The sequence below is a fragment of the Kogia breviceps genome, chromosome X, assembly GCF_026419965.1.
Source record: "Kogia breviceps isolate mKogBre1 chromosome X, mKogBre1 haplotype 1, whole genome shotgun sequence".
NCBI classification, from domain to species: Eukaryota; Metazoa; Chordata; class Mammalia; order Artiodactyla; family Physeteridae; genus Kogia; species Kogia breviceps.
Genome location: NC_081330.1, coordinates 33,382,201 through 33,402,576, shown reverse-complemented (window position 1 = coordinate 33,402,576; position 20,376 = coordinate 33,382,201). Strand labels below are relative to the sequence as shown.

At 43.2% G+C, this 20,376-nt stretch overlaps 1 protein-coding gene across 6 annotated transcripts in view; it reads right to left on the bottom strand.

Annotated features, from left to right (window-relative positions):
• AMOT (angiomotin) overlaps nt 1-19,723 on the bottom strand; it is a 63,760-nt gene extending 44,037 nt beyond the window's left edge. Inside the window, exons 1-5 of one of the 6 annotated variants that reach the window (XM_067023046.1) lie at nt 19,300-19,723; nt 11,094-11,171; nt 4,650-4,809; nt 4,378-4,526; nt 1,571-2,504 (exon numbers count right to left, since the gene is read on the bottom strand). In XM_067023046.1, the coding sequence (XP_066879147.1) occupies nt 1,571-2,442 (872 nt within the window). In that variant the 5' untranslated portion in view covers nt 2,443-2,504; nt 4,378-4,526; nt 4,650-4,809; nt 11,094-11,171; nt 19,300-19,723. Of the gene's footprint in view, nt 1-1,570; nt 2,505-4,377; nt 4,527-4,649; nt 4,810-11,093; nt 11,172-19,154 lie in introns of all 6 variants that reach the window. The other 5 variants (XM_067023047.1, XM_059050332.2, XM_067023048.1 and 2 more) reach the window with 5 other exon arrangements.
• Between the last annotated feature and the right edge of the window lie 653 nt (nt 19,724-20,376).

Genomic DNA, 20,376 nt, shown 5'->3' with positions numbered 1-20,376 from the left:
GAGTCCCATACACTCTCCCATGCTGATGAGAAGAGCAAAATAAAACCCCCCAGCTTCACGGCCATGTTGCTGGTTTGGATGGGTTTCCATTAAGCTAAGCAGTCCAATGGACCAACCCCTCCCTGGGTCTTCCGTTTCGTTGGGCAGATGGGAATTGGGTTCTTGCTCATTTAAACCGGAAGGGCCCTGTCCATTACCCCATTTCCTGTTTCAAGCCACTTATCAGACATTAGGCTCCTGCCCTTTGAAAGCTGCACAGAGGAGGTTGAAAAAGGTTAGGAAATCAGCCTGGGTTAAGGAATTAAAAAAATCCTAAACTGGCAAAGTTAGGGGTGGAGCCCAAAGTGAATTGCCTCTGGCTAAAAAACAGGACCTAGAGGTGAAAAAAATGAAATACCAGGAAATGCCAGGTGCATTCTCTTACCTTCACCCTCCTCCACCCCCTGACTGCCTTCTTCCTTGAGTCACCCACTATACTTCAAGCCAAGAGACTCTTTCCCAAATGAGTAAGAGGGGACAGGAGGCACAAAATTAGGCATCAAAGAGATCACAGGCCTCGTCTAGGGGCTGCCTATGGAAAAATGCCACCCATAACTACTCATGGTAACAAGGCAGGAATACCACACATAACTGCCATCATTTTTGCCCAAGGTTGAAACCTTCCCTCTGTCCCATATGCTGAAATACTCCTGACTGGAGACATGGCCCTAACAGGAACAATAGTAACAATGAACAGAATCATAGAACCATAAGGTCTGGTTGATACAGCAATGAGTCAATGGGTCCCTGAATAATTCAGAAGTACATTTAGGAATTAATGAATATACAAAACAGTCCTCCTGAACTAATGGCAAGTTGTACAGAAGCCATGGGAATATTTTTCCTTCTGCATTTTAGCATCTATATGATATGAGGTGAATTTGACTTAGATGTTTAAAAAAGGTCACCGGCAGCTAACAAACTCTCTACAGAAGAAAGATGAAGCAGTCCAGACTTCATGAACTGCTAGGAAGTACAAGGCAGGTCACATTCTGAACCTGCACATATATAGTTCTTCCAACAATAATATCTGGATGTTTGTTTAGTGTCTGAGAAAAATCATACAAATTCTGCAGAAAGATTTGTTTGCAAAAATTAGTGGAGAGAACTTTGTGGAGGAGAATAAATGAAAGTGACAGGATATTCCAGACTCAAGCGCAAAATAATTTACTTCCCCTCAAAGAAGGGCTTAATAACTCACAAGAAGAGGAACACTGACTCTTCCTTCAATATCTGAGGAGACCGGACAGCGAAAAGCTGCTGAAATCAAGACTTGTGTTCCTGTTCAACCACTAGGCAGTTGGGGCCATGCTCAACCTATAAAGTCAAGGGTATGTTAATACAGGGCTAGTGACGGCTGAAAAGGCTAGAAATTCAGGTTGGCAGGAAATTTGCTAAGCCAGGGGCCAGCCATGCACTGCAGAGTTTGTTATACCAAACACCTGCCCATTCCTTCCCTTAAGATTCCCAACACACAGCAGAAGCTGGTTGGGGATGAGGTCAGGGAATGACAGAAAGGGAACTCTCTTACCTGGCTGCTCCATACTCAGGGGGATGCTGATACCTCATCAGTTGCCCCTCTGTTCTCCCTGGCTGGTTCAGACGATGCTCACTATAGAAGTGCCCTGGCTCTTGGGGCTTGCACACTACAGATTGGGGTGGCATGCCCTTGAAGGGATACTCTGGTGGGGGGCCTCGGTGTTCCATGCCCTTCAGGCTATGCTGGCTGGGAGGTGGCCCTTGGGCCTTGTAGAAGTCACTGGAACTTGTGGGATTCTTGTAGAGGTCATTGGGTTGTGGTGGGGAGAGGGGAGCGCTGGTAACAGGCGGATGGGCCTTAACTCCACTGGTGGCCAGTGACATCTGCATTAGTCGTTCACTCAAGGAGCGAACGTGTCCTTGCTTAAGGTCTCTGAGTCCTTCATCCTGATGCATCTTTCCAGGATTGAGCCGCTGAACTGACGGGCGTCCCTCAGTCCTCATCTTCTGGTTGGTCACTCCAGTGACATAGAAGGCAGCTCCGACACTGGCATGCTGTTGGCCCCGAAAGTACTGGGACTGGACCTTGGCTTCCTCATAGGTCGGGAGTTCTTCATTATTCTGCATTCGAGGGGAAAGCTGCTTCTCCATGATGATGTTTTCTGACTGGATTTCCTGCCCCTGGGGTTCTTGTCGAGCAGCATGAGCCACAAGCTGTTGGTGGTGGTCTTGGGGACTCAACACATCGTTCTGAGGGCCTGGGTTCCCACTGCCACTGGGGAAAGGAGGGCTGTTCCCTGTGGCTTGCTGGTGTATGGCAAGCAGGTTGCGATTCTCATTAGGATTGCCATAGCGGAGCTGCTCTTGTAGCAGACGCTGCAATACTGTGGTTCCTCCACTTGGCTGTTCTTCAGAATTTCTCATCTCTATTGCTGGTGGTGCCTTGTGAAGAGAGAGAGAAATTGGGCACCTGGGCTGCCCTTGACCTGGGAAGGGGAAACAGGAAGCTTAACATCCAGGTGATGGATAAATCAGTCCTCTAAAGGGGAGGAAAATGAGTATTTGGGGGTGAGGATTCCACTGCAGAGACAAAGTAGAGAACTGAATCTAGAATTAATCGGTTAATTGTTGGTGGCTTCTGGCTCTAACCTTGACATGATGAGGAACTTGGAGGCATAAGAGCCCTCTGTTTCCTCTTTTACTTTTAGCCTGGGTTAAGTATTCCATCTTGACTTAACTCCTAAAAGCACTGGGGAAACGTGAAGCAGCCAAGTAGGGTGATCAGAGAGGGCAATTTTCCTAGGTCCTTACAAAGTTCATCTCTCTGTATTCTACTGAAATGAAAAATCCAACTCTTATGGTTGTGGCAGCGGGGGAAGGACCGTGAGGGAAATTGCCCCATAGGCAAGATCTGTAAAGCTGTTCAGCATGTGGAGGGAGCTACAAAATGCCAAATAATAACTCAAATAAATAAAAAGTGAAGAGAGCTTGGCTTGCACCAGATAGAAATGATCTCTGCTTGATGCAAATCTTTTTCTCTGATCTCATAAAACTCTGAAACATATCTTTTTTTAAAAAAATCCTTTTTGTATTGTCCGTTTTGGATACTCCTTGGCTTAGTAAGAGAAGGGCTTGGGATAATTGTTATTGACAAAGTTTCTCTTTCAGCCATCCAGAAATAGTCATTGAGAATTTGTTGTTGTTGTTGGGTAGGAGGAGCTTAAAGGGGAAGCCCTCTTTATTTGAAGTGTGCCACTGACAGCATTTAGAAATTGAAAAACTAAAAGGTCATCCTTCTGGAAAGGGTATGATTACCATATCCCTTCCCCCACCCCAATTCTTCTTAGGGAAATAATATGGGTTGAGTGAAATGGATATCAGTAGTAAAGACAACTTAAGACTCAAATTCTAATCATGCTATGGGTTTACAGGTTAACCTAAGTAATTGATTCCTCTTTTCTTGTCTTCTGTTTTCCCACCTGAAAAATGGTAGTAGGTGACCTCTCTCTTCTCTCTCTCTCTGCACAGCATAGTCTATGCAAATTCATTAGAGGCTCATAAAATCTTTGGACAGAATCTGTCATGTTAAGTCCTGCAATTCAATACTAATATTCAATAGTGAAACTTTCACTTCAAGGATCTTAAGTAGTGTTGGAGAATGGACATGATGTCACACAAAAAGTCACAATTAGGTCAACCTAACCAGCCTCGGGTTCCTAGATGAGAACTTTGGAGTCTTGGCTCCCAGGCCCTGACTTCTATGATTTGAAATAGTCTCCAGTCTCTCTAGAAACATGACCCCCTGTCCTTTAGTCTTGCAGGGAGTGACCTGGAAGATGCGTGTGGTAGATGGAAAAAGGTCATCCCCTCTCCTTTTGCACTTCTTGCATGATTACTGCTACCTGGTTTCTAATTGTTCTATTGAGCAGTTTCACCCCACAGTTAACCTTCCCAAGACCCCTTTTAAATCCCATTCATCATATTTTGGGGTAAAGTACGCACCAAGGGGCTGAACAACCTACCCTTAAGTCCACTTTCCCTCTCTCGCAGTGACCCTCTGGGACTCCTGTACTTAAACTGTCAGATTGCGATTTTCTATTAGGCTGACAGGTATAACATAAATTTCTGCTGGTGCCTGAAACTGGAAAGATGACTAGAAAACTACTTCTCTTCTCTCCAAAAAATAGAAATGGGAGCATGTATGGTTCAAACAAAATCACTTAGAAACCCTTCCTGAAAGGCAGGGAAATGCAGACTCGGAAGAGCGCGCCACCCCCTCCCACCCCACACCCGCCCCGCCCTGCACACACCCGGGCTCGCACGCACACACCGGCACCCACTCACACCGATGGTCCATACCTATTTCTGCTTTCTTTTAGGCTTAAAGCCTTGCTCAGGATAGGGAATTCTTGCTTATGAGCAGCTCCAGAAACCGCAACGGCAGATTCCCTCTCCCCTAACACTCAGGTTCAGGGTAAGCGCCGCCAAGAGTCCAACCACTGGTCACTCTGAAATGGTCAGGAGGGGGAGGGAGGGAGAAATAAAAACGTCGTTTCTATTTTGCCACCAATGGCCAACAGTTAACCAAACCAGTCCTTCCAAGGGGATGACTTTACCTCCCGTGTGCTTGCCTTTTATGTGAGTGGCAGAGTCCATTTCCACAAGGACAAAAAGAAACCTCACTCTCCAGCGGCTGTGTTCAGGGGGTCGGTCGTCCAGTCTCCAGGGGATGGAAATGTTCAGGATTGCTCTGCTCTAGCCTCACAGCCCCCAGGAGCAGCTGCTTCCATTCTGACTTGGAATGGTAGGTGACGACAAAAGCTATAACCACTGTCACCTTTTGGGTGCAACATTTAAACTGCTATCCGTAGCAGGAAAGGTGAGTGAGGCTCACTGGCCCACATCCCAGAAGGGAAGGCAGTCATCAAAAGGTAGATTTTAGACAAAAAAAGAACACTCAGTGAAGCTCCTGATTTAACTGCTACAGCCTCAGAGGGGCAGAAGAAAACCCAAGCTTCTTTTCAACGAAGTCATTAAGTACTTCTTGCATCCTGGCTATTCCACACATTTGCCAGCCTTGTGCTAAACACAATGAGGGATACAAAGGACGCACGACACATAGTTCCTGCGCTCACAGAGCTTACAATCTGATCAATGGCCCGTCCATTCTTACTGGAGTAGCAAAAGTGATTGCCCTTCTCCACACATAGCAGCAACTCTTCTCCAAGGAGATGCCTCAACTTGCTTTCTCAACACTTCCACTGCCCCAGTATCTCCACAAAAGGAAACTACTGGGCTCACATTATAGAGACAAGATGCAAACGCCCACCAGATATGGATCTGACATAGTCCTCATTTCGAATTACTCCTTTGACCCTCAGAAAAGCCCTGCAGGTCCAACCAAAATGGTTATGAAACTGAAGGGTTTGTGTTTAGGTGAGAGTCACATGTTCTACATTCCTATTTTCTGCCCTGGCCTAGCCATGACTCACTCATATCACTTAAAGGAAAGCCTTTAATCAGCACCAGGGACACCATTTGAGGAGCAAAGCAATGCAAAGGAAGCACACAAGCATCCCTGTATTTTGGGAGCATGTCCAAAACATCCAAGTTTAAAAAAAAAATCCACAAAACCACACACAGTGATTAATTTAACATTATTTCCTTGCAATGTTGCCCAAAATAAAATGAACAGATATACAGTGAACAAACATGGAAATTTGTCTTTCCATCTTGTTTTGGTCCAACATAAAATCACAAGCAAAAGCAAAATCATCTCCAGTATGCAAGGTAATTATTTTGGGGTATCTCCCCTAATTTCAAAACAGAGGAACAACTTCTAATTGGAATCAAAGCTGGGCTATTAACAGAGCTATGGTAAATAACCACCATGCTTCTATTGTCCAATTTTGAACAAAACAGTTGTCTTTTTTTTTCTTCAACTGAAACAGGCAGAAAACAGCCCAAGGCTTTTAAACTTGAGCCCCTGGTGAGAAACCACTACAATTCTTTTCCAGTACTATTTAGATTCTTCATGCTGATTTTAACTGGCTTGCTCCTGACACCCAGCTCCTCACCAAGAAAACTTTACATATCCAAAATCTTACTCTCTTCCTTTAATTTTGTCCCCTCTCCTCCATATCCTTTTCAAAACCCAAACCACTTTATGTCAACCGGACACAGATTGTCCCTCCCCACCACCCCGCCCCCTGGCCTTTTTTGTTTCTGTTTAAAAGAGGAAAAGAAATCTGTCTAAGAAAAAAGCTTTGCTGATTCCTCTCCAGTTTACTGATTTTTTTTTTCCTTGAAGAACTTATGTTCATCTACATTGTAAGAGTCACATAAGAAGGGGAACACTACTCCATTTATTTATTAGAGAAAGGAAAGGAAAAGATTCCTTGTCTCATGCACAAGAATTAAAATAGTTATGAACTCTGCAACCTTTAATCTGCCCACAGCTTTAATCACGCCACTGCCAGGGGTCTGACATCATCTTCAATCAATAAAATAACCTTGTTTCCCCTGGACAAACAGACTGTCCCTGAGGATACTTGATAGGGGAAGAAAGGATGTCCATGGTTCTCTCTTTAAAAATGCAATTTGAATCTATATATTCAACTCTTTTGTAACAACAACAAGGCAGCAAGGCCAAGCTAAATTCTTACTCCATTTGCAGTCATCGGCCACTCCCAGTATACCTGAGGGGCCGAGCCAAAATGAAACGCATTAGTGAGAGCCTAGATATTTCCCAAGCCAAGACCCAGAAAATCAACATTACAAGGTGGGCAGGGCAGACCGAATTCCTACCCTTCAATTAATTTTGAAATCTGCCTATAAGATCTTCTTTCTATCCCTTCTACCTCCTCCTCCTATTCTGCCCCCACCCCTCACTCCACCAACCAGGATAAAGAATCTAAGTCTAGGAAACCTGTTTCTCTGCTAAATCTTGGTCAACTTGTTTCATACCATTTTACTTCCAGCTAAATGGAAAGAAGCCAATTCAAAGTTTTCCCTATACCTACGTGCATGTATTTGTGCATAAAACACACACACAGCCTCCACACCCCCCACACCCCCCCCACACACAGCCTCCCACACAAAGATGCAAAACAGCCCACTGAATTCTCTCATGTCCTCTCATGTTGGTCCATATTGTGGCCTGAAGTGTCCTAGAGAACAGCTTTCCCAAGAGTCTTGCAATGCAAGATACTAATTGCTTCCTTTGGGAGGTAAGAAACAATGGTCCCTTTGCAGGTTATCCCTAAACTTTCACTGGGTAATGGGCAGGCAGTACAAATACCATGGTTAAAAGCCTGGGTCCAGAGTCACACTGCCCAAGTCCAAATCCTGGATCTATGACTTACTAACTGACTTCATACATGTCTCTTGATTTCCCTAAGTCTCAATTTCATCATCTGCAAAATAGGGCTAACGGTGCTCATACCTCAAAGGGTTGTTATAAAGACTAAGGGAAGTAATCTATGTAAAGTGCTAAGCTCAAAGCCTGGTACATAGTAAACGCTCAATAAACATTATCTATGAATATTATTTTTTCAAAGGGGTCTTTTTCTAGAAGGGTACAGCAATTTTATGAAGTAAGGGTTTTTTCTTTTAAACCCTTTATTTGCAACTCAGTCTTTTGTGCAGGTGTCCTTAGGTAAGTAAAGGCTAGAAGAAGAAAGACTCTTGGGAGACCATCTAGTGCTTCAACCCTCTCTTTCTATAGATGAAGCTGCCAGAGCTTAAAAGTGGTCAGAGCCAGGACCAGAGTGCAGGTTTTATTACTCCTAGGGTAATAGCACTTCCACTACAATATATTATCTAGCATATTAGTTCGTACATAGAAGATGCTTAATAAATATTAATTAAATTGAATTGACTCTGGTTTTAACAGATTATAAACCTGGCTTAATGCTACCTTCAATTTGCCAATTCCATTGTAAGCAAAATGCTAATGGCGGGAGGGAAAATTCAAAGACGTAAGAGGAAGGCATTTAGCCGGAAGTATGGCAGAAGGACCCTGCAAAATCTCTCCTCTTTAGGCCACGATATGCAGGTAGGTTGGACAGCAACAGGAATCTCCACTGATCAATGTTTCCAGGACCCTGTTCTAGGTCTTGTCAACATCACACCAACTTGGCACTTGCTGTTATTTAAGTTCAGCGCTAGCTTAAGAACAGGCTTTTTGAGTCGGTCCCACCTCTTTGCTCTATCTTTACTTCTATCTAGATTAGGTTGGAAAATTATTTTAAGAACCACAATAAGTCCTTGGCATTTCCAAATCTTGGATCGGTGTCAGTTATCTGTTTCGCAGGTGATAACTCAAGGCATGGTCAATTCGGTAGTTTTACTCTTCTGAACTCTAAAACAATTAGCTTGAACATGGTAATAGGCAACAAAGGTGATTAATCCTAAAGTGTACATGAGCAGTGAAACACTGAGTAACAAGGAGAATCCTGTTGCCACCACCCCTCCACCTCCCTCCACGCACACCCATTCCAAGGGAGGAACAGATCACACCATAATGTCCTATTTCTTCTTGCCTCAGAAAAAGTATAAACAGTCCATGAAATCAGATTGAGCATAAACTGAGAAAGGTTTAAGAATATACCTACAAGCTGCCTGCTTTACCAATCTCCTGTCTTCACTGGCACACTACCCACTTTTATTTTTACTTTATTTTACAAGTAATATAAGCACAACATGCAAATATTGATAACAAAGAGAAAAACACCACTCATAATCCCAGCACCTCAACCCAAGCATTGTTAGCATTATAGACTATTTCCTTTAGTTTTTTCCTATGTGTTTTTGTATTTTTACAAAGCAGTGGAATATTAATGTACATATCATTTTGGGTCCTACATTTCACTTAGTCATCAGCACTTTCTCCATGCTGTGGCATAGACTTCTTAGCAAACATTGTGTGTAGCAGTCTATTAAACCAGTGTATCAAGATTCACCGACCCATTCTCCAATTATTAAGAGATTTAGATTGCTCTTCATTTTCTGCTAGTCTAAATCATGTTACAAAAACATCTTTGTGATTTAGCCTTCTTTTCAATATTTTGGATTGTTTCCTAATGATAGTATCCCGGAAGTGAAATTAATGGGTCAAGGAACATGAATGTTTTCAGACAACCCACTAAAAAAATAAATAAATAAAACTAACAAAACACCAAAGCCCCATGAAATCTCTCCATTCAATGAAAAGTTCTCCTGCTCCCATTTTTCCACCAGGGCAGATCAGGACTCCTGGGAGGGAAAGAAGCCAAGAGGAGCAGTGTAGTATCCCAGTGGCTTGCGAAATGGCAGAGTGGAATGTGGGCTCCCCTGTGAATCCAGCTTGCATGCACTTGCCCCAAATTGCCACCCAGCCAAGAAGCTAATTAGTAAAAGCATCAGGTGGGTGAGAACAGGTTCATGGCCTGTAATGGCTGATATCATGTTTCATTTTTGCCCTTGGAAAGATCTGACAGTCAGCTCAAAGACATTCAGTTCTAGTGACCCAATGTGCTACATTCTTAGACTTAAATCTGTTAATTTTCAGAACCAATCTTCAATATATTTTAAAGGGTATTTTGCTGTATAGAACTAAGCATACATGACCCATGAGCCTGTGTGTGTGTACCTCTATTTTCAAGCACGGTTCAAGAGGCACATTTAAGGTCAGCCTTGTTTAATATTATATGACTAAGTGGCACCTGTCTTACATGGTCAATGTGTTATAAACAGAGGTTTATTTGCAGATCCGACCATAAAAGTCATCCAGTCCTAAGGCAGGGGACTGGCCAGAGATGCCCCTGTCTTAGCAAGGGCTGGGCTGCTTTGTCAGAACTCTCAGAAGAGGGCAGTTCCGCTCTCCACCTTCTCCTTGAAGACTTTTCCCTAGTCCTTCTCCATCTTCCCCGTGCCTCCAGCTCTGCTCAATATGGAAATTTAATTCTCTCTTCTCAGTCTTCCTACTGGACTTTGGACACACATCTCTATCACAACATTTATCACCACATTTTCCACAAACTTTATTGAACACTTACTATAGCCAGGTACTGTATAGGCCCTAGGATGGATAAAAAAGAGAAATAAAACAGAGTCCCGTCCTCAAGGAGCTCCCAGTCAAGCAGAGGGGTCACAATCCAATGGGAAACCAGAGGTACGAGCAGATAGCTCAGGCAATACAGAGGACCCTGCAAAAAAACTCTGGGCCACCTGAGCAAAACTTCCTAGAGGAAAAAACTCATGAGCTGAGTAGGAGATATAGAATCTGATAACCAATGTTGGGGAAGCTGAAAAGGGAGGAGTCAAAGATAGGTTGATATACATCTTTGGGAGTTATTAGCATATGGATAACAGCTAAGGTCAAAGAGTGGGCTAGGGCTTCCCTGGTGGCACAGTGATTGAGAGTCTGCCTGCGGATGCAGGGGACTCGGGCTCATGCCCTGGTCCAGGAAGATCCCACATGCCGCGGAGCGGCTAGACCTGTGAGCCATGGCCGCTGAGCCTGCGCGTCTGGAGCCTGTGCTCCGCAAGGGAGGGGCCACAACAGTCAGAGGCCTGCGTACCACAAAAAAAAAAAAAAAAGAGTGGGCTGGATCATATAGCAGAACAGAACCAAGGATGAAGCTAAGGACAGACGCCTGAACAAAAAAAGTGATCATTCAAGGGTCAGGTACTTTGCAATTGTGGGAGTGAGAGAGAAATTCCTTTATTTACACTGCATGGTTTTTCCCCCAGATACCTTCAATCTAGACCTTGTAGTACAAAGCTCCAGGGACAGAAGTCCCCAGTTACAATGCAGAGAGAAAAAATGAAGTTAATTCTTGTCTTTTATGCTTCTAATTACCCAGGTAGAAATCATTATAATAGGCTGAGGCAGAAATGGAAGTTGCAATCTTAGAGGGCATGGACTGGGTGCATGATTTTCCTCTGTATCCTTCCCAACACCAAAAATATCAACTGGTACATAAAGCATGTTTAATAATTGCCTATTACTTTCCAAAGACTTTGCTAGAGGCAACAGAAAGAGAAGAAAAGGAATGAAAGACATAGAATAGCAATAACAATAATACTCTTACCTTAAGTTTCTCAGCCTTTCTTCTAAGGAGACAAGAGCTCTTTCACTTCTGTTATCTTATTTGTCCTTCTCTGCAGCTCTGTGAGGAAATAAAGGCCGATGTGATTAATTCCATTTTACAACCGGAGAAGCTTAAGTCCAGGACAGATAGCTCCTGATAATTAATTTGACCAAGGTTTCACTCTGGCTTACTGGTGAGGCCAGGATCAGAACCCAGGTCTTGTGACTTCCTGCCCTGTGCTGGGTTACTAGACACAAACTTCTACAGAACTGACTCTCCAATTATTAAGAGGACAGTTCACAGGAGAAATTCATTAGGAAAGCAAATTCCCTAGGGACTCCAACAGTCTCTTGAGCAAGCCAGTGCACTGCACCTGTAAGAAAATATCTAAGACATTTCCCCATACCAACACTAGAACGGCTGGATGTAATCATTCACAGTCGTGCTCCACTAACATAATTGGGAGCTCCTCGTTTTGTTGTACCCCTTTTGAAGGGAGCTCCATCTGCCTTCAGTCTGCTTTTTGTGTCTGAGTGGGGCTCAGGTGCTGATTGCAGGTGTGGCATCCAGCAGGTGCATGGACAGAAGCCAGAATTTCATATCTTCATACCAAAGGGCCTGAGTCACTCCCCAAAGGCAGCTTCTCCTCCTCCCTCTGACTTGCAAGCCCCAAGAACCTGTCTTGACTGAGTTGCCACTGCAAAACTAAATCTAGACCCTGATTTCTCAGGAAGGGGTAGGGTGAAATCAGTTAAACTACAAATTAGATAACTCAGCCAATCCCCCAACTTACTCTCCAGAACTAGTGCAGGCATATGCCACAGGCATAGCATCAGGGAATATATGTACAGAATGACTGTCCCTTACTAGTTATGGGAGAAAGGAAGACTACAGCAGACCCATATTACATGTTTAGCTACAGAGCACTTATTCTATTGCAAATGGCCTTGAACCCTCAGGAGCAAGTATTCATTTCCCTAAATAAGATGGAGTACAGTAGAAAGAACATGCTAGAAATCCTGCACTCCCGTTCCCATCATAACCACTCTCCTTCAGGCTGCCAAGGGAGAACAACTCAGTGTAGTCACAAAAAGTACCAGGACAGAAAAGTCATCACGTTGTCCTAATGCAAGCCTAACTGAGAGCCTGAGGCAGACAGAATGTTCTAGGGGGTAAAGGGGGGGGGGGTCATCAAATTTTTCTTAGCTCCAAATTTTTTTGTTTTAAAAAGAAAGCAAGGGTTTTCCTGGTGGCTCAGTGGTTAAGAAGCCCCCTGCCAATGCAGGGGACAAGGGTTCCAGCCCTGGTTCCAGAATATCCCACATGCCGTGGAGCAACTAAGTCTGTGCGCCACAACTACTGAAGCCCGCGCACCTAGAGCCCGTGCTCTGCAGCAAGAGAAGCCACCGCAATGAGAAGCCTGTGCACCGCAACGAAGAGTAGCCCCTGCTCGCTGCAACTAGAGGAAGCCCACGTGCAGCAACAAAGACTCAATGCAGTCAAAAATAATAAATAAATAAATAAATAAATAATTTATTTTTAGAAAAAGCAATTTGCCTCCACCAAACACACACACACACACACACACACACACACACACACACACACACACACACACACACCAAAGAGAAACTAATTGTAGGAGGAAAGAAACCCCAAATGTTATTTTAATAGAATGGTTTGTCATTTGTCATATTTCTTCAATTCATATGGGAAACTCAAATTAACAAGCTTTGGTTTACAGCCCATGATCCAGAAAGTAAAACTGGCTACTAAACTAAAATGTGATCACTGTATATAAACAGAGTGAAAGAAAAATCTGAACTGAAAACCTAAATGTAATAAAGAGGAGATTAGATTTCTTCAAAATAGGCAATCTAAATAATTTTCCCCATCTGTGATTTTTATCTTAGTTTGCTATCACATGGAAAAGAATGTCATTAATTCAATGCAAATCCATGCCCCTTGAAAACAACCAAAATGAGTAAGTGATGTACTAATTAGCTTCCTAATGGGGAAGGTTTTAATTGAACCATTCTATAACAACCTTCATCAAAGTTTCCAGGGCAACTTCATAAAAGGATGTCAAACCTGGCCCATATTTTTATCCCCTTAAAAATAATTCTCAATGCACAGAAACACGGAAAGCTTATTTCTCTTCAATGCTGTTAACACTCAGGCCACTACATTTTCTGATGTCAGCAATCTCCTTCCCACAAATATTCCAAGTATGCACCACCGTCATTCTCCTTTCAATTATGTGGTTTCTCTGCTCCTTTACTGATTGAGTCCAGGCCTCTCGGATAATGAGAAGCATGTGCAGGGAAAATATGCTCTTAAAAAACACATACATCAGTTTCATCTGCATTATGAAAGGGGGGGATCATTTGTCCATATCAAAAGGATCAAAATGTGAAGTTTGCTACGGGATATATAAAGGAAAAAAAAAAAAGATCAGCATCAATGCCTAAAGTTGAGGGGCAGTTATTGTGATCTGAAGCAACACCAAAAAGAATAAAGAGGACTCCCCCAATCCACCCTTTCTAGCTTGGCCACATTTATACTTAATGTTATCTTAATGTTGCTTTGGGGGGTATTTAAGTTCTGACATACACATGGAAATGAGCCACGAATTGTACAGCAAGCATAAATATTCCATCATTAATAAAAACCAGCTGTGTATAAAACACTACAATGGCTGGGTTTCAGTTACTGGCTATCATCAGTATGTGTCACAAGCAAATGTTACTCAAAACCTTCCCCCTTAAAACACACACACACACACACACACACACAGATGCATGCAGAAATTTTTTTTACTCTTTTTAATCTTTTGGAAGAGCTTTGAAGAACTCACTGATCTCTATGGCACATACCAACTAATGTCTCTTTTTGAAGCTATTTTTCATCACCCCAGCAGATGCTAGAGTCCTCTTATTAGAACTTCAACTTACTACATAGAATGACAATGCTTAATTTTTTATAAAAGCCAAGAGGGTCAATAATACAAATGTTGGGACAATCAATTATAGTCAGTAAGGCATTTGAGGCACCAAAGGGCACTGTATAAGAGAGCAAAGCTCATTAAAAGTGAACACCTGCTCAGAACCCTATAATAAGCCTGCTCCGCCATCAGGCAGACACCTTTCATCCAATGACCTCAAAGCATGTGCCTAATATGAAGCATGCCTAAACACCTCTGTGAAATATTAATATCCTTGCTTCCCAGAAGGGTAACTGAAGCTCAGAGCATCTAATTCATTTACCCTTGGTCACGTGGCAAGTCAAAAAGGGTTGGGCAGAGAAACCCAGAGCCTGACTTCAAGTCATGCAGTCTAATGATATTTCATGGAGTTGGGGCAATAGTGAAAGTGACTTAACAAATGTCAAGGGCAGCCTATACAGTTAAAAAAAAGTAGATTTTCAAAAATCACCTTAGGAGATGTTAGCAAATATATCCATCTGTATTTTCCCCATGAACACATATCATAAAAAATGTTCCTGTACTTAACTTGGTACTTTCTAAGTACTAAAACCCATACTTTACTTTCCTATTCTGGCTAATGAAATTTAATCTAATTTATGAAGAGCCATTGGTTTCCAGGAGTGAGTCCATCCAAAACTGGAGATCATATGTATACTATACCTTCATTATCAAAGGAAAATTAAAGGACCGTGTAACTGAACTTTCATTATATGGTAAAGCCTCAAATGAAGAACCTCTTATGTGTGGGTCATCCTGCTACACCTACATGTCTTTTATTTAATTATCTAAAGCCCTTAGTTTCCTTACTATTATTTATTCTAATTTAAACATATTATTTTCAAAGCTATTAAAATTTTTTGTGCTTTCCCGCTTTTCCTTTCTCATTCAGGAGATTTCATAGTCTACCCAAATTTGTTGTCTCTTGATGGGATATCATGATACAGTGATTTAAGAATCATTGCTAATGATTTAGACAAAGTAAACAGTGAATCCTAGTTTTCTTTCTGCTTAAAAAGAGTGGAGGAAGGGTAATAAGGTCAAGGGAGTAGAATTAAAAGCCTTGCAACATACATGAACACCCTAAATTACAGAAATCGTTTAGGGATTACTTACTAAATCTGTTAGTTTCTTCTGGCATTGGAGGAACAAACGTGTGTGATTCCTCATAAGTACTCAGTCAGGTTCTGACTTCATTCCTCCACATAGGTTTACAAAGCTAAGTCTTAGGTGAGCTCCTTTTAAAATTTAAAAGCAGCATTGTACATTTCTATGACCTTCACTCTGTAAAATTCTTACAAGTACAGAAACAAGGACTTGAAAGGAACTAGGAAAAATGAAAACAGGTGCTATGTTAGGATGATGGGATTCTTGATGAAGTTTTGGGCAGGGTCTTAGCTTTTTAATTTGATATGTTGTTAAAATACAAAACACAATGCATTTATATTGATATATTGATTATTGATATCTCCTTAGAGGTTTGTGTGTGTGTGTGTGTGTATATGTGTGTGTGTGTGTGTGTGTGTTTATATCCAGGTGACTACATGATTGCACTTCTAACAACCGTTGCACCTCATTCTAGTAGGAATCATTCACATTCACACCAGAAATTGAGGCCTAAGAAGAGAACCATAAGCTTTTGATAACTGGTTCTCAAAATCACCCTGTCCAATCCCCCACCATTTACAGAGGAGGAAACTTGCTAAGGGTGGTAAACTGATTTAGAGTTGGGCCCAGAGCCAAGGCCCTCTCACCAATAGGCTCACTAGGAAAGCTTATTGTGGATTCTTTGATTAAAAATGGCATCAGTTGCTATTACTTTCGACAGCCTTGCTAGATACATGAACAGAATACCAGAAAAAATTTTCTGGATCCTTGGGTTATTCAAATACAACAACTAGAATTTAAATCTTTTACCTATATGGGATAGAGTCCCATCCTTAGACTTACCAAAATCCATGAAGTCTGATATATTTCCAGAAAATCATACTAGCTCTCTTCTACAAGTAGGTGTAGGCTGGGGCTAAACGTGGCCAGCATTATTACAAGCCAGAATGATTTAGACAATTAACTCCATGCCATGTAACTAAAAGATTTCAAAGGCCAAATAATGGCCTCACTTAATTCAAGAAATAATCATTACAACACAATTCTAATGCCTTCCTTGATGCAATAAAAATATGTTTCTGAGCAGTCTCAGTTATAGTGAATTTTTATATATCAAGGCATAGTTCAAAGGCACTAACTAGGAAAGCTATTTCTTTCAAAGAAAACTGTAGTGGATTCTTTTATAAAGCAAATGACCTCCTATTTTCCTGCTTTTTCCTTTTTTCTAGTTCAGATTTTGTGTGTTGTGTGTGGAAGGGGAGACATCCCTCCTTTCTCTGTTTTAAAAGGGGTCAGAAGCCCACCATGGAGGAGAGTAAAGCAGTATGGGCAGCTTGTTTAATGCCCCCTTAGTTCCTGAGACCAAATTCTAACCTTTGACTTGGGGGTGGGACCCTAGATTTTGGACCAAAGTCCACAAAAGGCAGCAAGAAACGAAGAAGTAAGCAAGACTAAAGACAACACATCATAGTAAACCACCAACGAAAATTCCTGGGGACAGGAAATCAATGGAGCACAATTCTAAACAAATTGGTTTAGTCCCAAGCTAATTAACTTGTCAAGCAGATCTCCAAACCCACTCAATACATGGGGGAAAGAGGTGATGTAATAGGAGATTTGGGAACATTTACCCATTTACCATCCTAAAAGGCTCAGCCACGACCACACACACCTCTCTCCACTCCTTTCAGTGGGTTTAAGCTGGGCTTAATGGGTGCAAAGGACAATTTCTTCCAGACAGTCCCTAAGAATAGACTGTTCTCATGCATTCCAGATGCTCAGTCTCCATGGAGGAGGTTACCTGGTCACAAACATTTCTCAAGAAGGAATATATCCTCAACACTTCCTCATTGGTAACACCCCCTCACCCCAACAAAACAAAATTTCTAACCATCCTGAGAACTTTGGGGCACTTTTGGGGGGAGAAAGCAAAAGAAACCTTAAGAGGAAAGTAGGAGAATGTGAGAAACTCCTCTTGTCTCCAAATGGAAAAAAGCCCTTAAAAAGTTGGATCAGAGGAAGAAAGGGGGATGGGGGAGAAGGGCTGCTTAATTACAAAGACACCCTTTTAAAGAAGGCACAGGCCCTGGGAGAGGGCTCTTAGGAGAGGCACAGAAGCAGATGTACCCACTTAGAATTCTGGCACTCAGTGGGACCTCAAGGTCATAGCATCCATCCCTCTGCTTTCTGAATAAACTGTTCTTAAGGCATTCTAGAAAGAGACTGATTCGTTCTTTACAAAACTTCAGAAAAAGCAACTCCACAAAACGCCTTACTAATACATTAGTCTAATAAATCCTACTTCATAAACCAGAAATGAGATTTCAACTTCCAAATCCAAAACAATATTGAATGTGAATTTTTAAATTCCCTTCTAAAATCTTTTAAATAGGTAAACAGATCCACAACTTTCACATAAAAGTTACTCTACATATAAGATGGTCAGAGGTTTACTTCATATCTAGACTATGAAGTAAGAAGAAGCACTTTCAATTTTACGGAGCCATAGACTTTTCCAAAGAAAGAAGTATCTTAAAATGAAGTATGATGTAGTGCCAGAAAGTGTCTGTAAATGACACCGGATAAACCCATACAGAATAGCTGGAACCTGAGTTATCATCTGTAAATAGATGCAACTACTCTACAACCACCTGGCTATTAAAATGTCCCAGGCCAGTTATAAAATGTAGTTTGGTCAGGCCAACTTTTCCTTTCCAGCTGATCTGAAATATGATACCCTTTAAAATTGTCACCCTGTAGTGTTCCTTCTCTCCTTCCTGCTTTCTTTTCCCCCATTAAAACCAACTAATGAAATTAGGTTAAAATATAAGTACATAATTTGTTCCCAAATAAGCAATGTGTTGGGGACATCTTTGTAACTGGTTTTTGAACACCACCATTCTTATAAGTTTTCCACGCTTGTTCAATTGGAGGTAGGTGGGAGATGGGTGAAGATTTATCCCACAGCCAAAATGGTATTTCAGACTGTTCTTAGCTAGTAAATGAGGGTGCTGAAAGGTCTAACTGGGAAAGCTTCACAAAGACTGTCCTGAGAAAGGACTTTTCACAAAGCCTAGTTCAAGGAGACTTACATACACTTAGCCCTCCATTATTGAAGATTATGGTGACTAATTATCTTCCTCTCTGAATGGGAGAAGGTTATATTTTAAAAAGCTTTAATCTGCCTCCCGACTTCCACTCTTCATGGGGATGGGGGAGGACAGGGAGGATGAAGGAAAACTAAATTAGATACTTGATACACAAGGTGTCAGAAAATTCTAAACTACATGCTAAAGATTGGGAATGCCGTTTTTCACAAACTGCCCTTTCCTCTCTCATTTAATTGTATTTAGTCCCTTGCTGCAAATTACTATTGATATTATATTATTATTAGTGGCAATTTACCAGGGATTGCTCAGTCTACAAAGACTGTCACTTTCCCTCTCACTTTTCCTTCTCTTCATTTGCATATACTGATAAGTCCATATTGCTGTTGAAGTACCTACGTACTGTGACCCAGGCTTGGGACCCTCAACACACCTGCATGATCAGGCAAAACTAGTTACTAACATCCATAAAGAAAATAAGGGGCAACCCTCTCCTCAAGACCACACACACACACACACACACACACATATACCTAAGACTGTAGCACTGCAGATCACTCCAGGCTAAGGCTTCAAGAATTCACAGCCCCTGGCGGAGGGGAGTGTAAGCCCCCACCCCAACCCCAAGCATTAGGAGTAACGCATCTAACAATCTGAGATAAGCGCGTACATTCCAGATGAGCTAAACGTAGCTCAAGTTTCCTTTGGTCTTTAATTCCTTTTGTGCTTAATGACCTAGAGACCTACAAGGACCCCAGGAGGCAAGAAAGTAAAAGTACCATCTAGTAGTGGTACCCATTAGCATCTCTGTAGGACGGGGAAAGGTGCGCAGACTCTTTAACCTATTTAACTTGCTGCACATACCGGAAAACTCTCGGCCAGCAAAGTAGAACACAGGCATCCCCACACGCATCTAGATTGACTCACTCACGCCGAGGTTACGATCAAGTTCATGCCACCATGGATTCCTGCCCCAGTTCCCCGCGAAAAGTAACCACGCGTCTCCTACCCCTGAAGGCAACGAAGACAAGGTGACGACTCTGCTCGCTCAAGCGGCTTCGGTCCCGGGCCAGAGGCCAGGGATAGGCAGGAGGGAAGCCCCAACTCCCGGCTGCTCCCCTCCTCGCTGCTCCGTCCGGGATCTCCTTGGTGGCAGTGCACAGGCAGGATACCGGGCCGGAGGGTGGAGCAGCGGATGGTCCGAGGCGAGACAGACTGGAGGTGGGGGTGGAGGGGGCTGTGAGAACTAAGAGAAGATGAGGCGAAAGGGAGCGGAGATGGAGGAATAAATCAGGGGGTCTACCAGCTTAGGCAGCCAGAAAGCTCCTCGGAAGGAAGGGGCGTGACTGCGATGAAGGCAGCTCCTGGGCAAAGGATTGGAGGTAGGGGAAGGGGGACGAACGGGTGGCTTTTCTTCTTGCGGTGAGCGGCTAGGACCGCCCAGGAGCCGGGGGGGCGGTGGATTAGGGATTGGGGCGGAGTAGAGGGCGGGGAAAGAAGGGAGGGAGTCTGCCTGTACCCTCGGGGCGGGGGGGGGCGGAAGAGAGGCGGGGCTAGGGGGCAGGGAAGTTCAAACAATTGAACGGCGGGGTCCGGCCGCTCCGGCGAAAGCGGTCGGGGGGGGGGCCCTCACTCTGGTCCTCCCACTAAAGTGGTACGACTCGGTTACAGTAACCCTGAGAGTCTAAGCAAGGACTGGTTGGGAGGAACGAAAGGGTTTTGCAAAGACTCCAATAATAGTGTACGGCAACAGCGGAGCGGAGTCGCGTGGGAGAGCTAGTGCAGCTCCCCGCCCCACAGCGGGAGGAAGAAAAACAAATAATAGAAATGCTGAAAAGCAGCTTCTCGCAAAGGTTGCTTAAAATAATTCAGGAAGGAGCAGCGATCCTTCGTTTTCCTTCCCCTCTTGCTTCCTATGACCAGCAGGCCCCCACCCAGGTCGCAACTCGGCGAGACACCCTCCTTTCTTCCTCCACTCTCTCTAGCCTCCCCCTTCCTCCTCCGCGCCACCCTGCGTCCCGGCCCCCCTCCCGTTGGCAGGCCGCGCTGGCGGCAGGGGTGGCGTGGGCGGGGCTCTGCCAAGCCT